At 47.5% G+C, this 24,246-nt stretch overlaps 1 protein-coding gene across 2 annotated transcripts in view; it reads left to right on the top strand.

Moving 5' to 3' along the window:
• The window catches only part of STK32C (serine/threonine kinase 32C), a 65,901-nt gene that overhangs the window by 32,103 nt on the left and 9,552 nt on the right, over positions 1-24,246 (top strand). For both annotated transcript variants that reach the window (XM_032695296.1, XM_032695297.1), the window contains 3 exons: positions 3,956-4,011; positions 22,058-22,209; positions 23,833-24,006. In XM_032695296.1, coding sequence (XP_032551187.1) covers positions 3,956-4,011; positions 22,058-22,209; positions 23,833-24,006 — 382 coding nt within the window. The remainder of the gene's footprint in view (positions 1-3,955; positions 4,012-22,057; positions 22,210-23,832; positions 24,007-24,246) is intronic.

Below are 24,246 nucleotides of genomic sequence, written 5' to 3'. Positions count from 1 at the left end.
ATGTTTCTACATCAATTACTGGGGTGCTTCCTCCAAGATATGTTGCAGCAATACAATTGGTAGACAAATGCTATTAATTATGCCAACATACAGAAATACATTGATAGAAAGTAGATCATGTCATACTACACTGACACATTTGCTGTTACAAAACTCAAAAAGTAATTTCTTAGGTCTTTAATGTTGAAGAGAATCAGTCTTGGAGGTAAATGTCCCTGTTACTGATGAGGCTGGAAAACATTCACATGAAGAGTGAAAGGCTGACTCGATCCTTAAAACATGATTTTTAGTTTGCTGGTTTCCCTGGATTTGAGGGTATTGGAGACTGGGTTTACTAGCTGCATCCCATTACATTGTGCTTCTGCTGCTGGACATTAATACCAGATCCTAATGAACTTTCACTGGGTGTCGACTTTGTATCTTAAGTTTTATGGTAGTTTTATCTTGCTATACTTTTAGATATCTTCTAAATAAATGAAGAATTAACAGCAAAAATAATGAAAAAAATTCATCACTTTAAAATAGTAAAGACAAAACCCTAATTTTTTTGCATCTCTCATCCTTCTATATAAAGAAAGAGAAACGTACTCTTCATTCTCTTTATTTCACTGGCAAATGGAAGCTGTGCATCCAGGCTGCTTTATCCCACAGTACATCTTGTGACTGCTGTGAGATCTTAATTACAGAGATGTCAGTGCAGCACCTGGCACTCTGTTGTGCTGTGGGCAGGGCCGGGCTGTGTGAGGTTTGAGGAGGTCCCTCGGGCACATGGAACGCTGCCATCTGCTTGTCATGTGTTCCTGGAGCTGGAGAACAAAGCCACACCACACTGAGCAAAGCCAGGTCGTGGTATTTATCTTTATTTGTGATTCATAGTTCGTCACTTGGTGCCAGGGAGAGCCAGGAAGAGGCACGTGTGTCTCTTGTTCTTATGTCCCACGGTTCCGCTCTTCTGCGAAGGTGCTACATTGATAATGAGCCGCTGGAGGAGTCAATGGGAACAATTTGGGAACAATTAGTTTCCTGTTCTCGTGAGGAGCTAAGGCAATACCCCTGGGGACATCACAGCACAGCAGATGGCATTGGGCTGCGGTGTGAGTGAGTGTCCTGGCACCTTGCATTTGCAAATTGCAGGTGGATTTGGAACGGAATGGAATAGAAGAAGAGAATATTTTCAGTTATAAGGAACTTACAGAGGTCATCTAGTCTCGGTGCCTGATGCTTCAGGGCTGCCCAAAAGCCGAAGCACACTGTTAAGGGCATTGTCCAAATGCCTCCTGAACACTGACAGGACTGGGGCACAACCATGTCTCTGGGAGGCCTGTTCCAGGGTTTGGACACCCTCTCAGTAAAGAAATGCTTCCTAAAGCATCCCTGGTTTTCAGGTCCCTCTCCCACTCTTGTGAGTTCCTCCAGTTCGTCCTCAAGCCAAATCCATTTCTGTACCTCCAGATTGTGGCTGTCAGAGCTGTGCCATGTGAAGTCACAGCAGCGGGTGAGCAGGGCCTGTGAACAGGCAACAGCTGTCACCTCCTGCTCGCTGCCACGAAAGCCTCCACTGGCATCTGTGACTCAGGCCTGTACCAGTCACCCCCAAATCATCAGCACTTCTGGCTGCGGGTGAGTGACAGCTTTCTCCTGTCAGCTCAGAGTGGAGCCTCTGGAGCACACGCAACTGTTCCAGGCAGGTTCAGGATTTCTATTTTAGGGATAATCACATATTCTGTAGTGATAAGTTGTCATTTTTAGAAATTCAGTGTGTTGTGCACAAAAAGCAACACGCTGCTACTATGATTTTTTTCCTCAAATGTTAAGGTTTGCTTTTTCTTTAAAGGGATCATGGAATCATAGAATTGCTCACTTACACAGAGTTGTCGGATTGCTGACTGAATCCTGCAGAAAATACTGGAACTGGAAAACCAGTCAGTGCCTGTTCACTAACATCATCTGAACTTCCCATCAGCAGAACTGTGTATTAATTTATTAAAAGTGACATCTCTGCTGATAGGTTCAAGGGCCTGGTGAATATTTATATCTAGGTTTGTTTCCTGCTTGCTGACTTGAGCAGGCTTCCCAGAGCTGTTGTAGTCATGGATACATGGAAATGACACTTTGGGGTTTGTTTTCTCAGTGGCAGTTCTTTTATAAACAATATTCCAAACATTATAATAAAGAATTGTCAAAAGCTATCCTGGAGCGATGGCAGATCATGAGCACTTGCATGTGGTTTAATTGCCAAGGAAATGCTGCCCTTCAAAGGAGCTCCCTGTAGCTGAGTGTCCTCTTGGAGTGCTTCTTAGAGACAGAAGGTCAATCAATGGATTTGATCGCACGTGGAAAACATTTGATCTGTTACCCCAAATGCTTCAGCCAGAAGATTTCAAACAGAATATTTATGAAGAAGCTGTAGCTGCAGTTCTGTATTGCTCACTGCAGCCCCTCTAATAGGGGCGGTAGGAAAATCCTCAGTAAACCGCTGCTTAAATAAAAAGCTCCAGGGAGAAGGGATGTGATGAGGAGCTCACACAGCACCTGTGCAGCTGAGCCTTTCCTCCAGAGCCGTGGGAGGCCATCAGAAGGATGGAGGGGGGCACTGGTATCCCCATGGGGTTTTTTCATGGAGACTCCCAGAGCAATCTGTGGGAGATCAATAGAATCATTAAGGTTGGAAAAAACCTGCAAGGTCATTGAGTCCAACCTTTGACCGATCACCACGATGTCAACTAAGCCAACTAAACGTGCACCAATTGATGGTGCATCTGCCCTTCAGCGTTGCTGGTGGAGTGGAGTGGGAGTATGGGGAGATAAGTAGTAGGAGCTGGCCCAGATTCTGTTTTCAATTTCATTTGGCAAAGTTTTCTGAGCTCTCCTGTAGAAAATGTCCCACAAAAGTGACAATAACAATATTTTGGATATAAGCCTAGCACAAAAGGGTAATAGGAACTCCATGGGCATGCGTGGGCTCTTGATTCATCCTCAGAGATGGCAGATGTGCATTTATTTAAGATCTGGGAGTGGGACTGGTAATATTTATAGTGAATGCTTTGCTCCCACTCTTCCTATGTGATTTTGGTCTCCACTGTTGGTCAAACACTGGGTCAGTGCTCATTGTTGACCATCTCGTGCATCACTCACACTGCAAATCCCCAAGCCCATGCCAAGCATTTCTCTTCCTCCAGAAAACTGGCGTGGAATGCTGAGGGTCCCCCACAGGATTGGGGTCTCATGGTGGAACTGTCAAGGGCTGACAGACGTACCGGAGACAGTGCAGCTCAGTCCACCAGCGAACTCCTCCTTACCTCGTCTTCTTTATTTAAAACTGACACTGAATTAGATCACAGCAGTACTTCAGTATAAAAATAATTTTGTTTGCAGCAGCTGCCGATCAAGGCAGTGGGTGAGGTGTTACAGCTGCATGGTCCTTTTTTGTCATTGCTTCTCACCCTGGCTCTGGAAAAAAGAATGGATCTGGTCCAGGTGGGCTTGCACATGAAGGGAGTGGAAGGCCATCCCTGTCCTCTAAATGCTGCCCTTGGGCAGCACCACCACCAGCCCACCCTGTGTTGAACGTGCATGGGTGGCTCAGCGCGGTCGCGTGGAGCGGAGCAGTGTCCTGTGTGGGGCGTGGGGCAGGGGCTCGTTGTGTTCCCTGCTCTGCCATGCTCAGAGTTTGTCCGTGAGCTCTGAGACCCCTCCTTTATCCACACAGGTCCAAGCTGTATTTTAACTTGTGCTAAACCACTGATATAGTAACCTCATTGAACCCTCTGCCAGCTCCCTCAAGCAGGTGAAAAGAGACTTGACAAAACAACTGCTGTCCTGCAGCTTCCCCAGAGACAGACTTTTAATAAAAGCTTAGCCAGTGCTCTTAGTTGTCTCCCTGTCTTCTTTTTAAATGCAAGCTCATTGCAGTAAAGCATTTACAAATTTAAATTCTTTTTTCTTTACCTTGTAGTGAACTTTGACCACTTCCAGATTCTCCGGGCGATTGGGAAGGGAAGCTTTGGCAAGGTAGGCCTGAGCGCTCGGTCTTATGGGGTTTATCAAGTGTCTGCTGTTATGTACTTATGGGTTATTGAAACAGTAACAGGACTGAAATAAGCTATTTTTATATTTTTTATGGTGGCTACTCAGTCAACACAGGAAAAATGTTCAGGAAAATACCTCGTTGCCATTTGGCGCGGCTTTGTCTCTTGGCATCTTGGTGAAACAGGTGTGTTTTAAACTGCCAGCACAATTGTGACCATTTCACAGCAAACGTTCATTACGGTTTGTTTCCTGTGGGGGTGTCTGGATTGTGAGGGGGTAGTAAGTCAGGAAGGTGCTGGAAGTTGTCCTGGGTGATGGACTGAGCTGGCACACTGTGGTCAACGGGGTTCTCCGAAGTCCTGGGCTGTTTTCCCAGTCAGAAATGAGTTATGCTGAAGAGGTTTTATTGTTTATTTTTAACAAGTTTTTTTTGCCAAGCATGTGGGAAGAGGTGGGAGGTGATGATCAAAAAGCTGGATAGCTCTGGAAATCAGTTACTGGTTGGTTTCCTAGTGTTAGTCCTTTTTCATTCCCTTTTTCACTGACTCTCACTTGATGCCTGTGTAGGTGACTTTGCTGCATCTCTCATGGCATTTCCAACCTGAGTTTGCACTGCCAGCACAACCTTCAGTGTGTGTGTGCACATCCTTGGACGCACACAAGGCTTCATTGCATTCATTTTATCCCGTGTTTTACTGTGACCCAGCAGTGGTTGTGTCCCTCTGTAGCTGAGTCACCTGTGCCAATAGACAGGAGCTGTGGGAGCGACAGCCCCAGTGATGATCCCTGAACGCACTGAATCGGCTTGTCACCTTCTCATGGGATGGTTGTGTGGTGCAGGGCTGTGTGCAGGGCTGGGGCTTCAGGCAGGGAAATGGCCTTGGAAATTGTGTGAAACATGTGATATCAAACCCGTGGGATAGCTCAGCCCAGCTCAGAGAGGGACACAAGTGTTCCCAGACACTGGTAAGAGAAACTGAGGACAAGCTGAGCTGTCAGGGAAAGCTGTACGTGCTCATGCTTCCTGCTGGTTGCGTCATCTTGGCCGGTTTCTCCCACTGTGCTTCGTTCAAAAGCTGATGCCATGAGGGTGAGAAAATCTGAACCTGGCTCTGGGGGTGACCTGCCCTGTCCTTTGCCTTCTCCCTCTGCCTGGTGCAACCTGATGAGGCAATGTCTGACCAGGCCATGGCCTCAGGAGCAACCTGACCTGCTGTACTCAGATGGCTGGAACCTGGAGACTTTGCAAAGGCAGAAATTTCTCAGCAGATCTGAGACCTGTTTGGCCAAAGAAGACCCAAATTTTTACTGATTGCTGGAAATCTGTTTTTAAATACTCAAAATGCATGAAGTAGTGTCAGTGTTGAGTAACAGCAGCAGCACAAAATCCAGCCACAGTCTGGGTGGGTAGAGTCCAGCTTTTCTGAGAGTCAGGAGCGAGGACAGTGTTAGTCACAGTGCTGCCATTAGTGCTGCTTGCTAATGAAGTCGTTTCGTTACAGCCTCAGTGAACTGACAAACACTGAGGTATCTATTAGACTGCTCTGGCACAATCCACCCCCGTGAATTCCTGCTGGGCTTCAATGTAAGTCCGCATGGGACTTACAGGGCTAATGAAAATGGATTGCCAGCAGTGTGTAAGTCACTGAGGGGGTGGTTTGAAATAGTCACTGGTGTTTGCAGCCACGTCCCTTCAGCAAGGAGAGGCAAAAGCTGGCAGTAGAGCTCTGTCGAATTTCTGGACTTCTATTAAATGATGGTGAATTATTAAATACCAGCTGAGATCCTTCCGTGGGGCAGCACTGTGAGGATAAGGCAAAGAGCCGAGGAAAGTCTCCCCAGACACTCCTGGTGAGAACGGAAACTCTCAGGGTCTTGTGACTTTGTCTCACTGTCAAAGACCAAAGACTAACTCCAAATCTCAAAAAGAGCAGCTCACTTTTTTTTTTCGAACTGATATAAGAAAATTCATGTTTCTAAAAGTAACTTTCTAGAGAAGGGAGTTTTATTCTTTTAAGCAACAGCACTTGGAAAATTAATTCTGCTGAGAACATGAAATGAAGAAAAAAAAAGTTATTATCCCAGAGCAGGATAAGAAGACTTTGAAGAGAGCTGCTCCCCAAGGCTGCTCCTCGTGGCTGCTCCTTGTGGCTGCTCACTCCTCTGTTTACGCTGCAGAAAGGTTAAGTCTAGCACGTAGCAGTCTATCAGGCATCAGAACTGTACATACACTTTCAACAAAATGCTGAAATGATTCATCTGTCATCTTTCTGGATAATTATGTCAATATGCTGAATTTCCTCTGACACTGAGAAAAGCTTTTTGCATTTACCAAGTCATTTACAACTCGCATTTAATTACAGAAAACATAGAACTACCTACCTGGAAAGTGGTATTTGAAATTTAGGAGTGATTTAGTTGCTTTGGTTGATTTAACCACTCTCTGCCCATGTTCAGGAGGATATTTAGGAGCTGGTGTCCCATCTGTCTCGAAGTAGGGGTGTAGACCCTCAGTGTGCATGAATGACCTGTGGAATCTGATGCTGTGTGATCCTGTGGTGACAGGACCTGAGACCAGCACCCGTGGGGGCTTTGGGCTCAGCATTTCCTTCACACTCATTTTGTGCACCCCTCAGGACAGACTGTGTGGTCATCAGTACAGGACCTATAGGAAAAGAAGGGAAAAGGAAGTCACAAATCCCTTTTGAAGAGCCTGAGAGACCTTGAGCTGTGGCTCTGGTGTATCTGCAGTAAACAGCCAATTTCTGTTTGCTAGAGATGGGTTTAATCAGCTTTAAGATGCCATTAATCCAATCAAGGTCATGTTCAATTCCATGTTTACTCCAATTAGCAAGTGCGTAATATTTTCCACACATATTAGGGGTGATATGATTTGATTTTTAGTAATTTTGTAGCAGCATGGTGTTCCTCCTGTAGCACAGCTTCCTTTCCAAGCATTGCTCAGGTTTTGGCTGCTCTGGTGCCATTTCCCAAGCCAGCTCTGGATTTCCAGAATGAGGTGCAGTTTGCGACCCTGTTTTAATGGGGAACATGCTCTGAGGTTCACTGTGCTTCATAAAAGATGTGATGAGACCCAGAAATCTCTGAAGGCATTGGTGGTGTTGCAGTATCCTGATATCTCCCTAAGTAAAAATTGGCCTCTCCTGGCTTCAGTCCCCATCCATTTGAACCATGGGGGAGCTGAGGGTGTTCACTCCTGAACTCCTTCTCCTACCTGGGCTTACCTCTCAATTCACCAGCAGATCAGCCCCAGCTGCCTTTTTCAAGGGATAAAAAGCTGGATGGGGTTGTGGGAATTCATTATATCCACTTCACTGCTGTGAAGAAATAAGAACACATCTGAAGTTTTTCAGCACCGATTTATGTCTTTGTGTGCCTTTGGAAATAGAGGATTAAACCAGGGATGGGGATGGAATGAGCAGAGCAGCAGGAAATGGAATCTTCCAGGGGAACCATATGCCTGGGATGGGTGCCAGTGGCCCATAGAGGCTGGAGGCCTGGCATTTAGTTTTCTCTGGAGAGGGCTGGGTGTCCTGCTCCTTGTGCCCAGCTCTGCACCGACCCTCCCAAGGAAGGCTGGCTGTGCCGTGGGTTGCTTTGCACTGGTACTTCAACTTCATGATTTTGTTGCTTTAATAATTCACACAGCCCAGAGCTGGGTACAGAAAGGCTTTAATCCATTTTCTAAAGGTCACAAATGCCCACCCAGGAGCTGCATCATAAATAAAATTCCGTTTAAGTCTGTTCTCAACTGAATCTCTCTTTGACATCAACACAAGCTTGATCCATTTTCTTTTTTTTCAGATTTATAAATGTTGAATTTTTCCCCCAAAACAAAGACTGGAAGTTTAATCCCTTGGTACTAAACTGCCACAGATATTTTTTTGCCCTTGATTTTTCCTTTGCTGTCCTGGAGCTCACATGAGGCTTAAGGTTTGACAGAGCTGTGAGCAGGGACTGGGGACACACATCCATGCTGGACATTGTCCCTGTCACTCGGTTGCATGCCGTGTCACTGGGAGGCTCCAGAGGCGAGGATGCCTTGGCTTTGCCAACAGGCAGCATGGTTGCTGGGAGAGGACAGCCAGGTGAGGGGTGTCTGTGGGTCCTTGGGTGCTGGAGAGCATCTGGTGCTGGACCATCCGGTGCTGGTCAGGTATTGTCCCGCTTGGCCCCGAGGCTGCACAGGGACGTGTGAGAAAGCACAGAGCACACAGAGGGAGATCCTCCCTCCGATATTCCCAGGTAATACCAAGTGATTTTTATTCTTGGATGTTGCCAAGCTGAGAATCTGTCCATCAGTAAAAGCCCCAGGAAAGAGAATGGCAGAGCATGGAAAGCTGCAGTGGCAGTAGGGTCCAGCAGCACCTCACCGTCTTCGGTTGTGGGGGCAGCAGCAGGAAAATTACAGTGGAAAGTGCCACTGAATCGTCTGGAGAGACAGAGTGAGCAGTGACTTCAGCTGGAAGGAGCTTGGGACACGATCCTGCATGTCCCCACTGGGGACCTGTTTATGGTTTCTGAAGGATCAGACTTCATAAGACAGTGATTTATCGTACAAGCTGCCCACTTTTGTTATTATTATACACCCGGTGCCTTATTAACATTTGCATTAGATACTGCCTGGGGTTTGTTTCAGCCCCCATCATTCCCTGTGGATGAGTCACACCGGTGTGGGACAGGAGGTGGGATGGGAGGTGGGATGGACCCTTGTGCCAGCAGCAGGGGGCCTGTGGACAGGAAAGAGGGGTAAGAGAGTAGAGGGCAGAAGCATTATCCTCCACCTGAAACCCACTGATGGGCCACCCCTGCAGGTCTCTATGTGGCGGCTGGCACTGCCAGGAGCGGGGCAGGTGGAGCATGGCCACAGTGCTTGGGGCAGGTGGGAAGGGGTGGTTGGTGGCCCTATGGTGGCTGGCTTTGCCCGTGGTGCATGCAGTCCATGGCCCCGCAATGCCTGGCTTTGCCTGTGGCACACTGGTCGCTGTTCCTGTGGTGCCTACCTTTGCCTGTGGCACACTGATTGGTGTTCCTGCCATGGCTGGCTTTGCCCATGGCACGCTGGTCGATGTTCCTGTGGTGTCTGGCTTGGCAGGGCACATCCTCAGCATCCAGAAAGCGGCTCCACTCAGTCTGGAAGCACAAGTGACGTCTGGAGCTGGACCACAACACGGCTCCTGCCGTCGGCACAGTGAGAACTTGCTGTGGCTGGTGGCAGCAGGAATGTTTTCTCACCTGAATTTCTGTGTGTGCATCAAGACTCAGTAGCTGTTGGCTGCTCAGGTTCTTCCTGGCTCTAACATGGGATTTTTTTCAATATTAGATTCTACAACAAAATCCTCCCACACCATCCCCACTCCCCCTCCCTGCCTGAGCCCAAATGCGATCTCATTTCGAGGTCTTTGATTAAGGAAACCTTTTTATGGATCAACATATGCTGCCTGTCGAGTGGCAGATGTCTCTGAATCCAACCCTGACCCTTATGTCGGAAGGGCCAGCCTCGGGATGGGGCAAGGGGACAGAGAGGTGCAGGTGTTGGAGGAGGAGGAGTTGCAGTGGGAGCAGGAGAGGACAGAGCTGGGTCAGGTGGCCTGGATGAGAACAAACCCACCCTAAATGCATTACTGAATTCCATAAAAGATCATCTGTCTTGAGGACAAAGAGCAGAATATTTTGGCATGGATCAGATTAATAATTGGAAATCTGATTATTGTTCTGTTAACACTGCCCTTAGGAGAACCTCCTTTTCTGTCCCTGTCACGGGCAGGGTCTTGTCCTGTCCTCGGTGCCAGCCTGCGGCTCTCACAGGGACAACATTAGAAGTCTCACTTTTAAAGAAAAAAAAAGCTCCTTTCATTGCTAATGATAATTATAAACTTCTCAGTGGCTGAAATGTGACCAGCATTTGGATCTTGGTGTTGTTCTGACAAGCCATCATAGCACACCCCCCCACCAGCTGGATAATGGAACAGAGAGATGGGAGGTTCCAGCATCAGATGCAGCTTCTGGCAACAATAAAATTGAAGCTGTGTTGGACATCGAGGTCATCTACAGGTCCTTGGAAGCTGCAGCTTGTGAGTTTGGGATGTTCTGTTAATGCTCATGGTTGGACAATACAATTACAAACCACTTAATGTCATAAATGACAAGGAACAACGTCTGCTGTTCTTATGAAATTATGAATACATCAGCATGATACAGCAAATAGAGTTTATTAAGGTAAATACTGCCTGCATTTCACCAGAGCATTATGGGGTGTACCCCTGTTGTCACTCCAGGCAGCACCATCGATCAGTGGTGTTTCTGGAAGGAGATTTTCTCCTTTTCTTCACAGGATGTATTTTTTCTCATGGGTCTTCCTATTCATTCATGTGACTTCCTATTGAAGTGTCTGTGCCCTGCTTAGAAACAGATTTGAATCTCATGGGACACAGCTCCATGAGGCTGGATATAGTCCTGCTCTGGTTTTTCTGTGGTGAAGGCAGGAGCTGCCCACAAGCCACTACAAGGCCATTGGGATTTCCTGTGTCTCAGCAATGAATTAAAGATGGAACATGAGAAATACAAATAGAAACTGATGCAAAACTAACAATAGAAACGAGTGTTGTGATGATGGATTTGAGGTAACTTTACCACAGTCAGAGTTACCCACAGCCTGGGCACCTGGAGTCAGTGGCAGCCACGGGACAGAACCTCTGTGTGAGCCAGGCTTGCTAGGAAGTGTCCTTCCCAGTGATGAGCACGTGATGTGCTGTTATTCCTCCCACTTTTCCTGCCTGACTTTCTCCTTTGAAGTTGCCTCTTTTTCCTGTATTCTAAGAATAACATGGTGGTTTGCCTTGTTTTCCCGGATGAACGATGTTGGTGGACTCTGGAGACAGGCAAAAAGAGGATGTGGGAAAAGTTGTTGTGGGATAGACCTTTAGAGGTGTATCAGAAAAGTTGTGTGGAGGTTTGGGTGTTTCATCCAGCTGGGGTCCATTACATGGAGCCCCCCACCATGGGGCTTGGCCATGCACTGGGAGAGGCCCTATTTGGGAGCAGGGCAGGGCAGCCTGGAGACCCCCTGCTCCTCAGAACCAGGAACTGCTCCCTAACGCTCTGAGCTGTGCCCTGGGACTGCTCTGCTCCGCATTGCGTTCTCTGCCCAAGATTGGTGGGTCTGGGGGGAAAAGAGACAGAAATGACTAATTCTCATGGTACCTGCTCTTTTTTGTCTCTGTTGACGTGTCTCTCTGCTCAACACTGCTGTCGGCACTGGGGAAACAGGGCAGTGGAGAACAGGCCGATGGAAAGGTTGAGCTGCTCAGGCTGTCACTGCAAAGGGCTCCTGAGAAAACAGCCAGGAAATACAGAACAGGGTTTGTGAGCAGCAGAGGTATTAGGGTGGGATTTTTGGTGGGTTTGGGTCTCTTTCCTCTGAGCCTTTCCGTCACTGAGGCTGTTGGCCGAGCCTAGGGTATGGGGTGAGGGGCCCTCAGGTGCAACCTGGTATGGGTCACCTGCTGAAAGGTCCTGGACATGGTCATTTGTGTGATGTGGATAGCAAAATCCATAATAGTTTCGATAGTTCCGTAAAATTAAAATATTAGGAGAGAAGTGTTGATGAACTCTAAATTTAGTGCTTTCCATTTTCATACCAACTGGCCATTTTGTTCTCTGAAATAAAGCTGCAACTACAGGATTGCCTTGACATTTGCAAATTTTGCTTTTCTAATGTTCTATACTATTTTATTCTTACTGACCTGTCACAGTTGTGATGAACTGTATCTTATCTGTATGATCAGAAATTGTACCTCCCTTCGGAACACACTCTGGACTGTAAGTAAATGAGATTTTTTTTAAAGAAAGAAAGGGATGAAAAGGAACAGTATTTATTAAACAGAAGCCTTTTGTGTCTCTGCTTTCCACTCTCACCTCCCGTTTAGTTACTATTTATGTCCAAAATCCATCGAGAATCCTTCTGTTCCTGTCGTTCGCTCAGAGAGTTGCAGTAAGATTGTTGTGCCACGTTATTACTTTTGATCTAAAAATTCTTTTTAAAAGTAAGTGCTAAAAATTCCTCTCAATAAAGGGCAATGCAGTATAAAATACTTATCTGTTCATACTCAGCAAGTGGTGCAGTTAAACCAAACCACACTGAAGATGAACTAGCACCAACTCGTTCTTCCCAGCTGCAGTTGGACAATGCTTTTTGCCAGGATGCAGGAGCTCTGGCCACCACTTACTCCATGATGGGATAGTGCCCCATGTGTGGCCTTCTTAGAGGTCTGGGCCCCTGCTGAATTCCCAGGCTCTCAGCTCTGCCCTGCTCTAAAATTCAGTTTTAGCCCCTGCTATTCTTAGGCTTGTTGGAGAGATTAAGATTGTTGCCCAGAGAAGCGGTGGCTGCCCCACCCCTGGAAGTGTTCAAGGCCAAGTTGGATGGGGCTTGAAGCAACCCAGGATAATGGAAGGTGTCTGTGCCCATGGCAGGGGGTAGAACGAGATGATCTGTAAGTTCCCTCCCAGTGCAAACCATTCCATGATTCTATGATTTGCAGGGTGTTCCTGGACAGAGCCCTCCAGTGGGAGTCCCATCCCTGGAGAAATAGGAAGCATGTTTCTTCGCCTTGGCAATACGATATGATTAAGTGCTGTTTGGTAGGTTTGACAGAAGGGCTGGGGACAGGGTGGAGGCAGCCCCTGTCTGATGGTGCTTGTGTCTGCTCAGACTTGAGGCAGACACAGTGATGGAGGAATGGACCAGCCTGGAGGAGCGGGGTGGTTGTCTGTGTCCAGGCTCATCAAAACCCCTCTGCCCCACTCTGGAAGGGATCTTCATCTCCCCACCCTCTACAGCTGCTCTTCCAGGGTCTGTCCCTATGTACAATTTGGTGGTAAACACCAGCTCAATGGAGTAAGCTTCCGCCAAGGGAAAATTCAGCATTTGGCTGCAAGTGGCATGAATTCCTCCTCAAGGTTTTGCACTGTGAAACACAAGAGTCTCCTTTCTTGGCTGAAAAGTCAGACCTGTGCTTATTTCCTTCAGCACAGAAGGGAAACTTTGGTGCTTGGAGGTGGGTTGTGGCAGCAGCACAAACGAGGACATTGGGGCCACTTGGGTCTCAATGCCATTGCCCAGCGGCACCAGATCGTGATGAGTGGTGAGCCTTTTTAAAATAGCACAGTGAGTTCTTGCCTTGGGATCAGGGAAAGCTTCAACATCAATTTACGTTCAGATATTAAATAAAACCCTCCATTCTTCATTGGAAGTAATTAGATTTCTCTCTGTTCCCGAGTTTTATCGAATATACAGGTAAAAAAAAAAAATCATTCTGCCTCTTTGACCAATGTATAAACCATCACAGAATGTAGTCATGGCCATAAGGAGAGATGGCTCTAAATACAAGATGTAACTCAGAATGTGTGTCACCCACATATTGCACAATTTATTCAGAAAACACTTGTTAGCTGTGGTTGTGCACAGGGGTCCAGGTCCTTGTGTAAATCTGTCAAGTGCTGCTGGGCTGGAGTAAATGGTGAATCCAGGTTTGGATCTATCCAAAAGGCAAAAAGAAGATGGGTCATGGTGTCTTCAGGGACCTCTACAGGTTGGTCTGAGTTTTCCTCATTCTTCTTTAATTATTGAAAAAGCCCAGCAGAGATCTCTGAGCATGTGATTAAAACCAGACAAAAATGTAGATGCCTAACAGCCTGTCCGTAGGAAGTGTGACAGCTCCAGAACACATCTCCCGGGTTGCCCTCCTCCCTGCTCTCAGCAGAGCAGTCCACACGGTGGGAAGCTCAGATTCCATCCCCTTCAGACCCTCCCCAGGGGGGTGTGCTGCTCCATATCCTTGAGGTCAGAAAATCCCCACTGGGGACATGTGCTCCAGGCTATGGCCAAAGAATGATCCAAAATGCAAGCAATTTTTATTTTAACATGGAGTAAAGATGTCAGGTTTGAGGTGTCTGGCTTGGGAAAGAGGTCGTACAGCCGGCACGTGAGGGGGAACATGTGGAAAACCAGGACAAGCAAAAGCAAAGAAAAATGCTCTTATTTCCTTTTTATTCCTTAGGTTTCTCTCCTGTCACTTCTTCAGTTTCTCCTTGTTTATTTGGATTAATGTCTTTCCTGAGGTAAAAAAGCCTACACCTCTTTTGGAGCTGCAAGTCAAATAATCCCCCATATCCAAACTCAATTACAGAAACATCTGCTTAATGTCTAATGGAACCTTATTTTCTCAGCATGACATTAAAGGGAAATGCTTACTCTGAGCCACCTAAAGTTGCATTAAATCACAGGATTCAGAGCTGGTAGATAACATTCTGCATCCCCCTCCCATGATTTCTTGCAGGGAAATTAGGAAATATTCCCCAATAGACACCAACTGGGAGATCTCAGCTCCCAGTTTGCTGTGTGCCAATGAGAAGACCTTTTGTTGACATAGTTACAGTGTGCTGGTCGTGCCATTCATGTCAACAGCGAGATAGAAATAAGATTCTTTCTGGAAAAAAAATATAAAATATGAGCAAGCCTTCTTTTGTCCGTGTTTTGAGCTGCTCCCAGCTGTATCTGCACGATTCCTGTGCTGGTACGCAGAGGGTTGGCCACACCTGTAGGTGATATAGATCTGGGGGTCTTTTGAGCTTCAAGGAAGTGAACGTATTCTTAAGACTCCAGATTGAAGCTATTGATGTTTCCCAGAAAAGCTGTGGCTGCTCCATCCCTGGAAGTGTCCATGGCCAGGTTGGATGGGGCTTGAAGCAACCTGGTCTAGTGGAAAGTGTCCTTGACCATGGCAGGGGGTGGAACTGTGTGGGCTTTAAGGTCTCTTCCAACCCAAACCAGTCTGGGATTCTGTGATTCCCTGATATATGGCACACTGAGGTGCTACTGTGAACAGCAGGTGTTATTTTGGGTCAGAAGAGAATTTTGGCTCTAGCATAAGCAACTGAAAAAGGGATTTTTAATGGAAGTGTTGACACGACCTGGAAACAACAACAGGCTTGCTGTGAATAAAAGTTTCATCAACTGCTGTTACAACTTGGCTGCAGCAAACAGCAGTGTGCATAAAAAAGATTTTAATGATTTATGGTGTTCTGACAAGCCAGTCCATCAATCTTGCGGAAAAGCACAGCTTTTCAGCAGGGAAAAAGTAAAGTTGCAAGACTTCATGAAAAATATCTTAAGGAGTGAAATGTGGCAAGGTATTTAGAATAGGAAACAAAATCAGTACTTAAAGATGTGAAGGCAGATTTGTTGAGCTGGTAACCTTGTGTTTTTAGAGCATGGCTCCTGAGAGTTGCACTTGTTTGCCAGTCACTGCAACTTTAGAGGCTGAGATTGGATATTGGGAAGAAATCCTTCCCTGTGAGGGTGGTGAGGCCCTGGCACAGGTTGCCCAGAGAAGCTGTGGCTGCCCCATCCCTGGAAGTGTTTAAGGCCAGGTTGGATGGGGCTTGGAGCAACCCGGGATGGTGGGTTGCAACCATGGCAGGGGGTTGGAACTGTATGGGCTTTAAGGTAGTTTCCAGCCTAAACCAGTGTGGGATTCCATGATTTTATGAGCTGTGGAAAGGCCAAGAAGCACTGTCATCATGGCCAGCAGCTGTCACATATTTGTGTCACCCGGGCTGGTCCATCCCCATGGCACAACAGGAAGGTGGCTGTGGGAACCGTGCGGGGACCGGCACAGCAGATGTGCCGTTCTTTCAAATGGGTCTTTGTGTGGTGGAGATAATGGCTGGGAGAAACACTGCCAGAGACACTCTGTCAGAACTGTTCCCAGGACAGAGTCCTGGTTAAATGAGCTGCACAGTCAAGTAATGAACGATTTTGATTGTTTCAGAGTATTTTTTTATTCAGGATCAGATAGAGTTACAGTTACGTGTCCCTGCTGAGCGTGTCCCTGCTGAGCGTGTCCCTGCTGAGTGTCAGCGGTAGGTTGTGTGCAGCTACAGCCCTGCCCCAGGACGTTTTGTGGTTCCATGAGGTCCCTCTGAATTCCACCAGACCTGTTGCCCCCTAAGGATAAAAATGGTCTGCCTTGCCCAGAACTCCCTCCCCCAGGACCATCCCTAAAGGGGTGGTGAGGGGCTGCACAGGCTCCTGCAGGTGCTGGCTGCCTTTAGTGTTTCCAGCCCCTTGGGCTCATGGCACCAAGCTCTGGGTCAGCATCCATGGAGAGGGAGCCCCTTCAAGGGACCAGCATCCTCCTGGGCCTGCTCTTGTAGGGGAGCTGCTCCCAGGGGGTATCTGTGGGAGATGCTTCCAGCAGAGCTTCATCCAGCTGCTCCCCGTGGTTCGTGTGCTTAATGAATCCCTGATACAGTAATTGTATCACTGCACGTACACCCGGGAGGCAGCTTTAAGCTTTGCTGTCTTGGCTATGTTTAGAAAAAAAAAATTAGCCGGTTTTATCTTTAGTGTTTGTGAGAACTGTAGAACAAGTTAATATGAACTTTTTAATTACCAGTATTACACAGATGTTAATTACCAGGGAAGGATTGTGTTTCAGTTGCCATCCGCTCCATCATAATACAGGATGGATACAAAGATGCTTTTAAATGCCAGGGGAAGTGGCTCAGTGTCCTGTGCAGCTGTGACACCCCAGCCATGTCCAGAACATCCTGATCCCTGTTTGCTGCTTTCCTGACAGCAGCTGGGAATTTAAATGATTTAATTTTTTTTGTATATATATGATTGGCAAGATTCTGGCTGCAGCTCTTGGTACAAGGGCGAAGCAGAGGGGTCCTGGGGACACTGGGTGATAGGATTTCCCTACAGCCACTTTCCAAAGGATGACAACTCTGGGAGAAGTGGGCGATGTCTTGGTGCAAGAGCTGAGCCATCCAAGGAGAGCTTGGCTGAAGGAGATGGATTGTTAAAGGTCAATATTGAGGTTATTCTTTCAGCAGTGCACGGTACAGTAAAGCGTTTCTTACCTGGTTTTGCTCAAGAAGCTCGGGAAACCAGTGATCACAATGTTCCTGCCCTTCCCTGCAAGGAAGAGCTGCCTGTCCCTGCCTTTGCAGTCTGTCTCCAATGTCTCAGAGCCTTGCTGAGGTGGTCTCCTGCAGGTGGTCTCCAGCTGGGGTGACTGGTATTTATCTCAGACTTTCTCCATGAGCCCAGCAGACAGGCTGGTGTCCAGAGAGGTGCAGTAATCATATGCTTACGTGGCTCTATCACAAGTTACTGTGTTTTTTCTCTTTTCATTTCTGCTGTAAAATTTAGTGTTCAAAACTGAACTCAGTTCTCAAAAAAGCTTGAGCTCTTTATACGTCATGGCAAATGCCTCCTCACTGCTTGTGGCCCTTCAGAATGAAGCTCTTAGTTCCTGCTCCAGAGGCTGCAAATCTGCCATTTCCTCAACATCCTTCTTGAGGCTGCTGCCGTGCTTCCCCCAGAGCAGAGACTCTTTTCCCCAGGTGGCCCCGAAGCCTACAGATGGTTTTGGTTGCCACAGGCAATTGTATGTTTATGCTTCACATTTCAAGTTTCAACCTTTCTGGTAAAATGGTGGCTCTATAGGTGTTGGGGAAAACAGGGAGGGTTAAATACCCAAGGGAAATCAGCAGAAGTGGAGGAGAAATCAATATAAATGGGCAAGGTGCAACCACTGCAAGTAAGCATCTTTAGAGCAGCGTTCGGCTGCGGTTCAGAAGTGGGCAGGATTAAGGTGTTTGATGTGGGTGTGTAGTGCTGGCTGACACTAAGCCTTGACTCTGCTCTAAAATCAAAATAAGTGCAGTCCAGCTTTGTACGCTGAAACGTCCCGGTGGCTCTGAGCCAAAGTCAATAGAGTGTCTGTGTGTGGAAGGATTACAGGGCATAGTCTTCCAAAGGCAGAAGCCAAAGAGGGAGAAATTCAAGAAGAAAACCCACTGCTCCCAGTTTGGACCCCGAGGGCAGGTCCCTGAGTCAGCTGTGGGTTTGTGCATTGGCCGTGATGGTGACATCCCTCAGAGGACAGGGTCATTTCAGGTCTGCATATGCAGAAAGAAAAATGTCTTTGTGCAGTTGAGATTGAGATCGATCCCCAGTATCTATTAGCTCTGTGGATCCTGCCCAGCTTTTGTTTGAGCCCAGGCAGATTGTGCTGCCCCTTCATAATGAGTTTGAGAGAAGTCAGAACATGCTATTAAGTGAGTAGGTGATCTCTCATCTGAGTGGCAATTTCAGCCTGGTGAATTCCTTCAGAATCAGCAGGAAAAAAAGTTATTGGATTTCTAAAAGAGAAAAGCCTGACTAAAGAGAGGGAGCTGGGCGGGGAAATGTACAGAGCAGCAAAAGCTGAGGTGATAGGAGAAAGTGTCCTAAATACACTAGAATGAAAAAACTTCCCAAAAGAACATAACTCCCAAGTCCCCTGAACATCAGTTAGCCCCCAAATGCCTGTTTTCTATTTTCTGTGGCACCTTACACCATGGCTGGGTTGAAAGTAGCAATAACTCCTGTAAGCAGCAGCTCAGTAAATGATGTCCAAGGAGTGATGGGAGGAACCTGATAATTCCTGGTGGATTATGAACTCCTCCTGCTTTTGGTGCACAGTTTGTGATGTGACAGTGAGTGCTTTGGTCTTATGGACCGAGGTTTATCCTGAGGCTTTAGCCCAAGGTCTGGTTTGTGTAAGTGGTGTTTATGTCCCACTGAAGGAGTGAGGTGCACCCCTGTGAGTGACAGTCGTGGTGTGGGTGGGGGTAGAAGATGAACCAGTCAAAAGGGTGAGTCCCTCAGATCTGTTCTTATTTAGTTCCAGTGGGGGGTTTTTGTTTGTTCTGGTTTTTAAACTTTAAATTGTGGTCTGATATTTGAAATTCTTAATGTTTTCCCTGGCTGAGTTGGAAGCTGCTGAAGAGCCCCCACCAAACTGACTCCAGGACAGCTGTTTGGAGCCGTGCTGGCTGTTCCCACTCCACAGGCTGCTGTTTATTTGTGTTTTTCAAATTAAAGCTGGTCCCTTTGTCCCCATCTCTGATTTTCAGATGCTATGGGACAATCAGGTGAGCTTTGGGTGGGTGCTGTGCTGGGTTTCTGTTTTGTGCCTGTTCCAGTGCCCAGAGGGAGCATTGCTGGAGCACCACAGGGAGGGGTCCTCCAGGTGCAATGAGGGGGGTGCAGCCCTGCTGCCCATGCCTGACATCCTGCAGGATGCCTGTGAGATTCCCAACTCCTTCCATGGGGGTTCCTCTTGGTTTCCCAGCTAGTGGAAGGTGTCCCTGCCCATGGTAGGGCGTGAGACTGGATGAGTTTTAAAGTGCCTTCCAGCCCAAACCATTCCACAATTCTATGACTGAAGCCAGGCTGACTCCAGCTCTGTGACTGCTTGTGGTGATAAAACAAAGCCTGTGCAGGAAGCAGAGGCAGCTCTGAGTACTGTGTTCATGTGCGGAGCTTTTAAATGGTAACTCTTACCTTAAGGAGGATATTTCAAAGCCCAGAGTCAGTTTTCCCCATATGGCATTTTTTTGCTATCACCGAGGTCACTGGTGAATTAATGAGGCAGTTGGTGCTGCTGAGTGAAGGATGTCCTGGATTCAGGGAGCTGCCAGCTCAGGTGACAGTACAGGCCTTGTCACTGTCTGGGGCCCTGTGGAGTGAGGTGAACCTGGGAGGTGTTACAGTCCCCTCTCCTGGCTGGAGCCCTCTTCTCTGCTGTTAGGGGCAGCAGCACACAAACCCTTTGGCAGTGGCTGAATGCTCGGGGTATCTGGGACTCTATGAAAGCTTTCATGTGCTGTATCTTGAGCAATCCACTCCCAGCTGATGCCTGCCTTCTGCCTGGCAGGGCTGGCATGTTTTCCTAATGACTGTATTTAACCACTGAACATTCCCTGTGTGTGACAAGGGGCCATTGTGCAGAGCAAGGACAGAGTAATTTCTGCTTCTTGCATTGTAGACTCTCTGCATTGTAGACCTGCCTGAAAATGGATTAATTAAAAAAACACTCTTGGTTTGTGACCAAGGAGGTGTTTATTCCTTCCCCAGGAGCAGATGCATGAATGAAGAAGCACATAAAGGATAAGATAGGTGTTGTGGCACCGATGTTTTGGGGGGACACAAACACTTCGGTGCATTTCTATGAGCAGAGGCACCTTACAAAGGTGACTGAGCCCAGCCAGGGCAGCACTGACACCTGGTGTTAGTTTGCCTTGAGTTAGATCCCTTCCAAGAGCAGTACGTGTGATCATGAACCATTAATGGTGTTTCTTTCCAGAAATCAGAGAACAAAAATTTCCAGAGGGCCTGGAACTGGTGTTGTTTTGTGTGGAAGTGATACTGTTGCATTGCAGAAAACTATTTGTTATGATTACAGAGTACAAGAAGTTTTCACCATTTTCTCATTTATTATACTGGGCTCTCATTTGCCCTGCGGAAAAACAAGAAGCAAATGACAGCAATATAACGTGCTATACTTGTTAAGATACAGCAAGTCATAGCCTAAAGACCAAAGCACCCAGAAACTAAAGAGTCTCCAGCCATAATGTGGAATAAACTGCCTTCAGGAGAGAATGTTGCTCAGTGCCTGGATGGCTATTATCCAGAGGTTTGTTTTCAGAGCAGTTCTACAGCAATGACTAGGTTTTAAAGGGATATTGTTAGGGCTTTGCTGCTTTAAGAATTTATAAAATATAAAATATATGTTTCACTCGTTTATTGAATGTACAAACAGCTCGGCCTGCTCTAGGCAGGGGCTGGTGGTGTGCATTTTGGTAGGTTGTTCATTATTGTTATTAAGTTTGCACAAAGGAGGTTTTTCCTTAAGTTTTTTACCTGAACAGTCCCTGGCAGCTGGAGCTGATGGGCGCTGCTCGCCCACGGGCACCAGAGGAAAAGCTCAGGTCACTCCGCCTGCAAAGTGCCCCTAATGTGAGGTCTGAGGTGTGCATGGAGTTATTGCAACACCTGATTTCCAGCTCTTACTGTAATTGTTATGACAATGGCAAAATAATCCCGTTAATTCCTGTGCGTTGCTAATTGGGGGTTTATCAGGCAAACGATAACCACCTATTATTCTGCCACCTCCTCTCTTCAGTGTGTCCTTAATGATATTACACTGAGCACCATTAGCACTCGCAAATGATTATTAATGGCAGCGTTTTAGAGGTGCGCAGAGTTCCCTGGCTCCCACCTGTCTGTGGTTTCCTGCCCTCCACGGAAATTCCCATTACTTGCTCCCACACGGTGTAAGCATGACCTGCTCTCTGCCTGGAGCCAGCCCGGGTCAGCCTGCTCCCGACCAAATGCCCAAATGCCAGAGGAATTATATCCAGCTCATCCTAATTACGAACTTGTCTGATAATTAAAAGAGGGCAGACACAATTATAGCAGATGTAGACATTCCATTAGCTCATTTAAAAATAGTTACGTGTATAGCTAATTAGCTCTTTTAAAAACAGGCACCTGGGTAATTAAAGTGTCATTAGAGGAGCAGAGGGAGGCACCCAAAGCCATGCTGTGAGAAGCTGTGCCAGCCCAGCGGGCTCTGTGCCCGTCGGCAGAGCAGGGCTCAGGGGACGGGTACTGGGTTATTCCTCTGGGCCAGGTGTTTGTTGTTGTTGTAGAAAATTTGCATTTTAATAGCTTTCTGCCAACCCCAACGGGATTATTTTGCCCTTTCAGAGCACAGTGATATGTGCAGCAGGTTAAACCCAACCTGCTGAGCTGGGTAGCAGCGGGTGAGAGCAGAGGGGAGGTGAGGCTGGGAGAGAGCCCCGCGGTTGCCCAAAGCCAGTGTCCATCCACAGGCAGCAAGGCCAAAGCTCTCCCAGACATCACTTCCTTTGAAAAGCTCTCTGGAGCAGCTGCAGTTACCCAGTGCCAGTGGGCTGGAGCAGAGCCCATGCTCTCCCAGTTCGGATGTGGCACTGGGAGCAGGGATGCTGCTGTCCATAGGTCCTAGGTCACAGCTCAGGGATCAGGGAGATTTGATAAGGGGTGAGGTGCTGACCATGTGGGTCTCAGCCCAATAAGCAGCAAATGAGGATATAGAATTTGTTGCTAACTTTCTTTTTCCAGGTGTGCATCGTGCAGAAGAGAGACACGGAGAAGATGTATGCCATGAAGTACATGAACAAGCAGCAGTGCATTGAGAGGGACGAGGTGCGCAACGTGTTCAGAGAGCTGGAGATCCTGCAGGAGATTGAGCACGTGTTCCTGGTGAACCTCTGGTGAGCAGCTCCCATGGCTTCTGTTCCCAGGGCACAGGAAGAGTGACAGCAGTGAGAGGTGACAGAAAACCTCTGATATCCCATTTCTACTGGGATGTGTTGTGAAGGCTGGAATCAGTGCCTTTGAAGGGTTCCCTGATTCCACAGGGAGGGGCAGGAGCAGCAGTTTTTCCCAGGGAGGTGCACACTCATGTGAGCCTGGGGCAGCCCCTGCTATCCCCTCCTGCTCCAGTGGTGCCGCATGCACAGTAGGCTGATCAGACGGGAAAATTCCAAAAATTCAGGAAGCTTTGTACCCGAAGTAATGGAAGTGGGTAGTGCTTCACATTTGTTTTGTTATCCATTGCTCCAGAATAGCCAATTAATACTGATTTTTTTCAGCATTTTAGGAATTACAAATGTTTTTTCCAACAAGTAATGAAATTCTGGAGAGAACTTTCTCACTTAGCAAATCCTTCCCTTTTGGCTCATACTTTCAGAATAAACCTACATTTAAGATGGGAGTAGAAGTGAGTGATTCATAAGTATTATACAATCCCACATACTCTTTCCTTGGAACTGCAGTCACCAAATATAACAATGAGCGTTGTTTTGGTGTATCCCCCTGCTGTCAGTCTCCTGCGGGACCCACAGCAGATTTAGAGAGGCGGTTTACTCCACAGTAAATATAAATCTCTTTCTGGTTTTTCTGGTTAAATTAGCAGTTGTGTTTTCCATTTCATCTTCAGGATAGGCAGAGATATTTTAAGAAGGTTTATGAGATTATTTGCAATTGTGAATGTGAAGTTTCTCTGAAGTGTCTGGCTGGCAAAGCCTGAGCTCTGCGCTGGTGGAGTGACACAGCACTGCTCGCTTGGGAGAGGACAGTGACGGGGAGAGAGGGGGAACATTGGCTGGGATACTTCCCTCTTCCAAGGAAGTGTTGCTTAGTGTAGCAATGGGTTAAAAAACAGACCCATGTCTTATGCTGGGTTTGCTTAGTTGGGAAGGTGCAAATATTCAAATATGAAGTAGCATATTCAGTTCTGGCCCCTCATGGCAAGAGAGGCATTGAGGAGCTGGAGCATGTCCAGGGAAGGGAATGGAACTGGGGAAGGGTCTGGAGCACCAGGAGCAGCTGAGGGAGCTGGGGAGGCTCAGCCTGGGGAAAAGGAGGCTCAGGGGGGACCTTCTCACTCTCTGCAACTCCCTGACAGGAGGGGGGAGCCAGGTGGAGGTCAGGCTCTGCTCCCAGGGAACAAGGGATAGGATGAATGGAAATGGCCACAAGTTGCACCAGCAGACATTTACACTGGATATTAGGAAAAAATTTCTTCATGGAAAGGTTTGTCCAGCCCTGCACAGGCTGCCCAGGGCAGTGGTGGAGTTTCCATCCCTGGAGTGATTTAAAAGGTGTGTGGATGTGGCACTTGGGGACGTGGGTTAGTGGCAGCCTTGGCAGTCATGGGGGAATGGTTGGACTTGATGGTCTCAGAGGCTTTTCCAACCTGAACAACTCTGTGGTTCTCTGATTCCGTGCCTGTGGTGGGACTGTTTGCAGCTCTCACAGGAGCTGAATAGTTAGGAGAGGGGAAAAGCCTGACTTGGTTTGTAAGCCCTGCTCACCCACTGCTGGTCCCACAGGTACTCCTTCCAGGACGAGGAGGACATGTTCATGGTGGTGGACCTGCTTCTGGGTGGTGATCTGCGCTATCACCTGCAGCAGAATGTTCAGTTTACTGAGGAGACGGTGAAACTCTACATCTGTGAGATGGCTCTGGCTCTCGACTACCTGCGGAGCCAGCACATCATCCACAGGTAACCCTGCAGGCCCTGCTGGCAGGTGGGAGCTGGTGGGACCTGCCTGTGGTGGGGTTGGGGTGGGTGACACTGTCTTTGCTGGTCCTGGGCACCCTCTGTCTGCTGTTCCTGCCCTATCACTCAGAGGGAGCCTGATGCTTCACTGGGGTCTGAACCTTCCAGGGTACGTGTCAAAACCATCTAGGGCTTCACACAAACATCCCTAGTATTGTGTTATTAATTTTCCTCGGGAATGAT

The sequence above is a fragment of the Chiroxiphia lanceolata genome, chromosome 8 (genome assembly GCF_009829145.1).
Source record: "Chiroxiphia lanceolata isolate bChiLan1 chromosome 8, bChiLan1.pri, whole genome shotgun sequence".
In the NCBI taxonomy this organism is placed as follows: Eukaryota; Metazoa; Chordata; class Aves; order Passeriformes; family Pipridae; genus Chiroxiphia; species Chiroxiphia lanceolata.
This window is presented reverse-complemented; position numbering and strand designations above follow the sequence as displayed.